Source organism: Diadema antillarum, unplaced genomic scaffold (assembly GCF_040938485.1).
Source record: "Diadema antillarum isolate AM-2024a unplaced genomic scaffold, OU_Dant_1.0 seq00003229_RagTag, whole genome shotgun sequence".
In the NCBI taxonomy this organism is placed as follows: domain Eukaryota; kingdom Metazoa; phylum Echinodermata; class Echinoidea; order Diadematoida; family Diadematidae; genus Diadema; species Diadema antillarum.
This window is the reverse complement of record NW_027273814.1, coordinates 146171-154987: the sequence shown is the minus strand read 5'-3', so window position 1 is coordinate 154987 and position 8817 is coordinate 146171. Positions and strand designations below refer to the sequence as shown.

Sequence of the window (8817 nt, the reverse complement as noted above, 5' to 3'; positions counted from 1 at the left end):
ATGATAATAATGTACACAATGAGGCTACTAATACAATGTTGCCATGCATTGCCCCCGTATCGCATACATCAGAAAGTGATGTTTGTAATTTGAAGAGAAGTGTTACTGTTATTGTCCGCGCTTATCATGTCTGTGTATATGCATCACTCATGCATCAAAAGATTATTCCCACGTAAAGGTCAATGAGATCTACGAGAGAGTTTCATTTGTTTTGTTTTGATTTTTCACACATTATCATAATGATTGTGTCATGTTCAACATTATGTACTTTCGGATTGTATATTTACCAATTTTAAATCCAGTAATTCCCACTGGCAATTGTCTTGTTTGCAAGTATTGATTATTGTGTGTTGTTTATTGCATGTTATGATTCAAACATCAATGTGTTCACTTTGTTTCATTTTTACAAGTGAAAGAAGAAATAAATATGACTTTAAAAAAGAGAGAGAATTATGTCGATGATGGTTATACATAATGATACAAAAGCACATGATCTTCCTTTTTTTTCAGATGAGGCACTGGGTTACTCAAAGTTGTTCAAGATAATCATAATTATGAAGCATCACTTCTTTTCTACATCAAAATGTTGATGTATAAACATGTGTAGACATTGTTGATGTTAAATTGCTATGATGGTCTTATCTATAGGCTCACTGGGGAAACGTCTATTATAATATACGCGCTGTGTTTATAAGCTTCATACACAGGTACAATCAATATTGTTATTATGATGGACTTGTAATACTAAGTCAGCAATAAGCCATGGCCTGCTGATGGCTAGACAAGAATTTATCCCTAACACAACTGTATTGGGCTGCTGTCACATGCAAGTAGCACTTAAATACAAAGCTGAACTAAACTGGAAAAAGACTGAAGGGCGGCTTAGATTGTATACATATCACCTGAGTATGCAAACTGACACAATGAATTCTGACTTGTCAGTTATTACTGCTGCATTGTTGTACCTCTAGCGTACATTTTTTTCGTATTTCTGCTCCGTGTACAGAAATTGATTGAATCAAATGCAAATTATCCTGGTAGTTGCACGAAGTTGTTGATTTCCTTTGCCCTGAGTGATGTATAGATGAAACGATAACCTTAACATCCTGTTGGCATTTTGGTCAGAACTAAAACAAAATAGCTTTTAAGAGTTCGGATAAAGTTAAAGAGATAACCTTTAAAATTAAAAAGGTATTTATAGCTTTATCTTATGTAAATAACACGCGATATGTATATATATATATATATATATATATATATATATATGTATATATAACATATATACATATCTATGTGTGTGCGTGTGTGTGCGTGTGTGTATGTGTGTGTGACAGTAAGAGAGAGAAAAAAAGAGAGATAGTAAGTGATATTTGTATCTGAAAATAGTTCTTCCTAATAACTCTCATGCAGGACATTTTCTTACCACATATGTAATTAAATTCTTTTCAAACTGAATCGCATATTTGTAATAGTTCTATATTCCCATTCATCTATGAATAAAAACATGCCTACATATAATGCAGTTGTCAAGTGATTTCGCTTTGTGCGTCCGGAGATTTAAATGTTCTGCCACGCATACACAAAATACGATCGAACACTGAAACATGTTTCATTTGTTTATTCAGCACAGCAAACGTGGCAAAAGGCATATGACTATTAAAACACCAGAAATTCATGCAGTAACAGCGAAATTACTCAAATACATCGTATAACAATACATCATTAAAAGATCCAAATCCAAGAGTTAATGACAAGTATAACATTTAGAATCATTAGGCTTTGATATGAAAACTAAAATCCGTAAATAAAAAAAGAGAGTTATGCAGCGGTACACTTATTAAACCAATGTGGACCATGTCCATGCAGCTCAGACTGCAATGGTAACAATGATGGTACATTTGACGGCATGTATTTATGGCCCAGGGGTCGCGGAGCTTTCTTAAAGAGGAAATCCACCCCTAAAATGAATAAACTTCAAAAGAAAGAGAAAAAAATATTCTCTACAGAACGATACAAAAATGACAAAAATCGGATGAGAAATAAGGAAGATATCACATTTTGAAATTTCACATTTTTTCGGAAAACATTTCTTGACCAGTCCTTATTAATATTCAAATGAGCAAGTTGAAAATGTCATGCTCTCATAATTTTTTATTCACTTGCTATTATACAGAAATGACAAAAATCTCATATTTCAGTGGAATAAATGTAAAGGTTGCCTTAAAGCCACCCAAAATATAAAAGAACAGAATGTTAACTCTGATATATCTTGGTATGAGAAAATGCCCTTACTTGTATCAGCTAAAAATAACAATTTTTACGAATTTGATATATAGCATACATGAAAAGTTGTGACGGTATGACATCATCAACTCGCTCATTTGAATATTTATAAGGACTGGTCAAGAAAATGTTCTTCATAAAAATGTGAAATTCCATAAGATTAATGTCATATCTTTCTCGTTTGTCATCCGACGATTTTTGTCATTTTTCATCGTTCTGTAAGGAATATTTTTCTCTTTCTTTTGAGGTTTATTTATTTTTGTGGATTTGAGGTGGATTTCTTCTTTTAAGTGTAATGTGTGTGTGTGTGTGTGTGTGTTTGCCTCCTGGGATTTTTTTTTTCTTTTTAGTCATGACGTGAGGAGATATGACATCTCGTCGGTCATGATAAGAGAGCGCACAAAGCGCAATTATCATGTGCTTCCTTTAGAACAGTACAGTAGAGAGTAGAGAGATATACACATAAATAACAGTAAATGTAAAAGTACAAGGATGGTATAGTATTGCTTGAGTTTAGGAGTCAGTTTTTAACTTTTTGCAAGATACTTATAAACCACTTTGTAAAATGTTAAAGAGCATACAATTCAAAGAGGAATTCTATTAAAGTTTGTTTGATGAAAATCGGTTTTGAAATGGCGGAGGTATCCAAAAACAAAGTAAAACAAAGCGATCCGAATAAAAGGTGGGTCCCAACTTTTACGAGGATCGCTTTATTTTGGCTATACGATCAGCCATTTCAAAGCCGATTTTCATCAAAGAAACTCTGAATTCCTCTTTTGCTCTTTCATATTTCATAAGAGGTTTCTCTTTTTCTCGATATATCATAATCATCATCATAAAAAACAACCCCACGTTGATAGCCTGAAGCCCCATCTCAACCGAAACCTCACCAACCCTTTAAGAATTATATGAATATGGAAACGTAAATGATTTTTTTTCTTTTTTTTTTTGGGGGGGGGGAGGGAGGGGGAGGTGGCAGGGGCCGGTGCTTCTTACCCCCTCCTTTTTTTAATTTATGCTATAAGGGGGGTATCTTTCACAGGTTTTGTGACCTCAACAAGAAACGCTATAAATGATATAATAAATAAAACAAAAAAACAAGAGAAAAGTATACAAAAGAGGATTCTTCAAAATGTAAAAATTGTAACTAAAACAGTTGTCGAAGGAAATTCAATCTACTCCTTACAAGGAGACCGAAAGCCACACACTTAAAAGCCATATTATGGCGTTAAACATACACAAAATCAACAAATTTCAAGACTTAATGGCATAAATGTGTACACATATACATGAAATCACATCGAACAAAGATATTCATTTACTTCAGAACTATCGTTGATTCACGTCACTGCCAATATTCTATTCTCAATTCTAAAAATCAATTGCTTGTTTAAGCGAACAAAAATTATGAAAACTTCTATTTAACCGGTTCAAGGGCACCAAAAATACTGCCAACCACGCCCTTCCTGGTGGTCTTCTTATCGTTTCGATGAAGAAGAGTCCAAACGACAAAGAAGAATATCAAGGAGTGTTTGGCGGAAGAGGGGCTGGGTGATGACGTAACAGAAGGGATTGAGGATGCTGTTGGTGTACCGCAACCAGACGAAGGTCTGCAACAGCGGACCGGGGAGGTTGGGCGGTAGGATGAGGGTTGGACGAACCGAATAGCAGACAACCACGATACTTTGGGGCAGCCAGGCGATCACCATGGAAACGAAAATGAGAGTCAAGGTTCGAGTGGCCCTGGTCGCCTCGGACGTAGACTCTCGGTTCTTCACGCTATGTTTTTCCTATAATAGGAGAAAGTGAGAAAACTTCTTTTTTCTTTTTCATTTTGACTAAATTTTGCTCGTCATCTAAATTCAGTTACTGTCTTTTTCCCCTCAACGAAGGAAAAGCACACTAATTGTATATAGAAACTAAGTCGCTTTACCATGTGATTTTACGGTTTGGTCATATCTCTTCCTTTTTTTCGCGAGTCAAAATAGTTTGGTTTTTTTTCACACGTTCTCATTTTCTTGTATTCTTTGTTTGTCGACTGTTGCTGTTGTTGTTTTTGCTTTGGATTATAAAGCAGTTATTTTCTTTGTCAATAGTAGAATTTCACAATTTTTTTCGTCATCTTTGTATCATAACACTAGTCACGAAGAAATATTTTGAAAGAAGCTGTGCGACGAAATCGCGATCAAATAATCGCTGTGCGGCATTCATTATTTCAATCAGTGATTTTACAAAATCTACACTGTTTTATAAATGAACACTATTAATAAAGTGACATTTCGTTATGCGCAAATTGTTGTAAGAGATATCCTAAAACCATTAGGCCTATGTGCTGTAAGATCATCTTCATTTTCCAAATGTAAAAGCAGTCTGACTTGAAACATGGATAATCGCGTTACCATGGCAACGTTTTGTCTGCTCAAGGCCGAGTCATCAAAGATGCCTTGCGATATCCATCACCCTGGAGAAATACTTTCAATTACTCCTTGATCAGTGTTGATGGAGTGTAATGAGGTGATGTAAAATATTCTTCTTAAAGCCCTTTCTTTGCATTCTCTCGTAAACAAGGTGTACTCGACTTAATGCGTTGATACCATACTCCTGATGGCAAAGATAGCAGTGTCTGGGATGAAACATTGCTGCAAGAAAGGGAGGGAGCGATTTCTACGTTGTGAGTGTGCATGTAATGCCATCAGACTATAAGGACGTCGTGAAGGTACCCATAGATACGTAAATGATGCTGAGGTTGTGCATAGACAGTAAAAGACAGATATTTATGCATATAAATGTATTGTACAAAAATAACGTCCCAAATAGATTTTACGGAGCCGAAAATAAAATCAAGATCGACGAAGAAAGGGAAAAATGGAAAGAATCTGTTATCTCTTTGTGCTATTCCATCTCATATTGTACAAGCTTTGCAGATCTGATCTGATCTCTTGTTGGTGGATGGTTTTATGGTACAACATGCATTCTTTGATATGAGTGTGATACTGTTTTGACGAGTGTGCTCTTATGACGTCCTTCGGGGAATGAGTGGTTAGTTGGAGTTAGACTTTTACTGTATTCAGTCAACTTTTCCACTAACCACTGATTCATTCTGAATCTATTGTGATGTGTTTCTCTGTTATAATATATTATGCACGGACTTGCAGAATTAATTGCTAGTGGCTGAGCAAAGTCCTTTTATCACCGTGTTGAAATAAACTGAAATGAAAAGGAAAGGAAATTAAAAACATGCTTACCAAAACGTCGAGATTGAGTAAGTCCTTCCGTTTCAGGATCACACTTACAATTAAGAAAGAATGCATGGTGTAGAGTGAAACCAACCATCACTAAATGTTCTGCAAACGAAAATCTTTAATGGTTCTCTTTCAGCTTATCATTTATTCGCTCACTCTATTCGTTGTCAAAGTAAGTACAATTTTTTATTTCTTTAAAGAAATAAGAGGACAGGGGGAGCTGTGGCATAGTGTTTGAGACTTCCGACTCCCAATCGCGAGACCCGAGTTCGAATCCCGCCCAGTGCTTACGTCCCTGGACAAGATGTTTTTATCCACCATGTCCTTCTCGACCCAGGTGTATAAGTGGGTACCTGGCAACGCTAGGGTAATAATAATGGCAGGGCCATCTTGTAGAACAGCGGTAACACTGAAGAGGCTACCCTAGATGAATAAGATATTGGGCTAGTAGTAGTAGTAGTAGTACAGTAGTAGTAGTAGTAGTAGTAGGCTAGTAGTAGTAGTAGTAGTAGAAGTAGTAGTAGTAGTAGTAGTAGTAGTAGTAGTAGTAGTAGTAGTAGTAGTAGTAGTAGTGGTATTAAAGTCGGCAAATTGTTGTTGGCATTCGACGACAGATTGTCAACCAGTTTTGTCGGCTGGAGGTATTAAGTGTTACATTGAAAACCATCGAACCATTTACGGACCAATTTGGAAGGCAAAGGATATAATCGGTCTTTTATTGGTCGTTAGAATGTAGGTCACCGACCTCTTCAGGAATCGTTTTCAGTGATTGCCGGCCCTTAAAGTTGCCGACCAATTAACGATTGCTAGCTAACCATTTGCCAGGTGGTCGCCAACCAGAAAACAAGAACAACAACCACTTCCAACTTGTTGTAGATCCTGGAATCGCTTGAAGAGTGCCCGCGTCTACGTGCCAGGGTACTCTGAATTGGTGCTCATACATTGGTCCACCCCTTCCTCCCCAAAAAGAACGACAAAGACCATAGCCCCAAATCCCGAACTCCAAATTTCGAAATATGTTTTTAACACCGATTTTGACATTATTACAGAGAATAGATGAACACGAAGTCCATCTTAGAGATTTGATTATATTAACATGTACTTGTATGTGGTACGATGGAGTGGGCTCTAGTATTGTCAAATGTTCAAGTTCAAGTTCATTAATTGCCTCAGATGGAACCAGAGATAAATTCAAAAAGGCGAACCAGGCGATCCATGAATAATGCTTTCTGTAATACTATGGGCCACTGACTATCATTAATCCATGAAGAGCTAGTATCTTAGATTCTTTCTCTTCTTACTTCCTGTCCAACCATCAACCCTCTGTGTGCCACATTCATTTTCTTTCCATAAGCAGATAAGTAAATAAAATTCGTGCATATTTGATTCAATGGCACAGAAAGGATTAAAGCCATGATCGGGAGTTCCCCGAGTAGGATTGATAGAACGGTCCTACATCTGTTTAGTCTTAAACCTTTCTGTGCCACAGACTTTGAACAGTGCGTACAACGCTGTGGGGTTTTCTGTGCCGCTTGGTATCCTAACAACACAAAGGGTATACACTTTGGATTGTTGCCGTAAGCAGTACGGCCTGCGAACCTCAACAACAAATCGACAACAAATTGCTAGTGTTTTTCATAAAGCGCTGAACAGTAACCGGCAATTTGGCAACAATTCTGCGAGCAAGTGCCAATTGATGATCCCTTTTTTCGGTTGTTGTTGTTGATCGTAAGGCGTTCTGTGGTTTGCAAAACGTTGGCAACTATCGGTAATCATTCGGCAACTAATCGCCCATCAAAACATGTCAGAATTGTTTATTTTGTTTGTCAAAAGTTGGCACTGCTTTTTGATTTGCTTATGTGGTCGGCGACTAGCCTTCGTACAAGTGTAAACCATGCCTTACCTTGGGTGTGTCCAATACGACTTCCTTTGGTGTTTCTGTACTCTCTACGTTGCTACCAGACTCTTGGGTCTTGAAAGTGACCATCTCACTTATTTTTCTCTGCGCATTTTCACCGTTGACATCGTTGTCGTCGTCGTCAAAGCCTGCGTCGTCGATAGCAAATGATCTAGCGGACTCGGGCTTGACGGTCGCCGCCCCGTCCTCTGCGGTGAAGCGTTGACCGTCCGTCGACACGTCCTTCGAGAACATCTTCCTGACGAACCTGCCCCCGATCACCTGGCGTATCTTGATGTAGATGCGAAGATAGAGAACGGCTACGATGACGAGCGGGAGGAAAAAAGAAAGGCAGATCGACACGATGGCGGGCACGGTTTGGCGGGCATAGCCAGCTATGCACTGACTCGTGTTGTCAACGTCGACCGCGAAGTCCCATCCGGTGCAGTAGGAGAGCCAGAACCCGCCGCACAGGAGCCAGGTTAGGCCGTTGGCCATCAGCGCTTTGCTCCTGCTACGCGACGTGTAGTGCTCGATGGGATGGTACGTCGCTTGGTGGCGATCGATGCAGATGACGACCACGGTGATGACGGACACGGTGAAAGCCACCTCGCGGACACCAAGGTAGGCTCGACAGGCAGCCGTGGAGAAGGGGAATTCCCGCTTGTAGGTATGGATGATCGTGACGACGAGAAGAATTCCCACGAGGACATCGGACACGACCATGTTAATTATGTAATAATTGTTGTAGGTGCGAAGTCGCTCCCGAGCCGCGAACGCAGCCAGACACAGCGAGTTGACGAAAATGATGACGAAGCAATAGATAGATGCGAGAATCATACCTTCGATATTTGTATTTTCTCGTAAATCGTCTCGCACGGGCTCTCCTACGGTGACGAATTCCTCGACGATTTCAGTGACAAGAAGTGTTGTCAGATTAGTTTCGCTGATCGTCGCCATGGGAATTAGATCTCCACACGGTCTAGGCAGGTACGCTTCTCGTTCAGCACCAGGTTATCAGTGGCACGGTTGTACGTCCTCAACTCGTGGACAAGAAACTGATATTGAAAGAACAAATACGCAGTGACCATGTCAAAAAGCAAATACATTTGAATTATCTTACAAAACAAAGAGAGCTAGCAAGATGAGAGAGTCAGAATTAGAGAGACAGAGATAATATGGCAAAGCAGCGGATGAAGAGAGAGAGAGAGAAAGAGAGAGAGAGAGAGAGAGACAGACAGACAGAACGATAAAAGAGGAAAAGACAACCACACTCATGCAAGAGCAAAAATATGCATTTGATTTATTTTTTTTTCCGCCGACAAAACGAATGTATAAGGGACACAGAGGTTTATCTTATGAAACTAAAATTCTCAGTGAAGATGAACAAACACT

The 8817-nt window shown here is 38.8% G+C and overlaps 1 protein-coding gene across 1 annotated transcript; it reads right to left on the bottom strand.

Moving 5' to 3' along the window:
* Positions 1–3761: 3761 nt before the first annotated feature.
* LOC139715301 (5-hydroxytryptamine receptor 1A-alpha-like) lies at positions 3762–8382 on the bottom strand. Its single transcript, XM_071626878.1, has 2 exons — positions 7429–8382; positions 3762–4073 (listed from the first exon to the last, which is right to left on the bottom strand). The coding sequence occupies exons 1-2, from the start codon at positions 8380–8382 to the stop codon at positions 3762–3764; spliced, it is 1266 nt and encodes a 421-aa protein (XP_071482979.1).
* Positions 8383–8817: the final 435 nt, after the last annotated feature.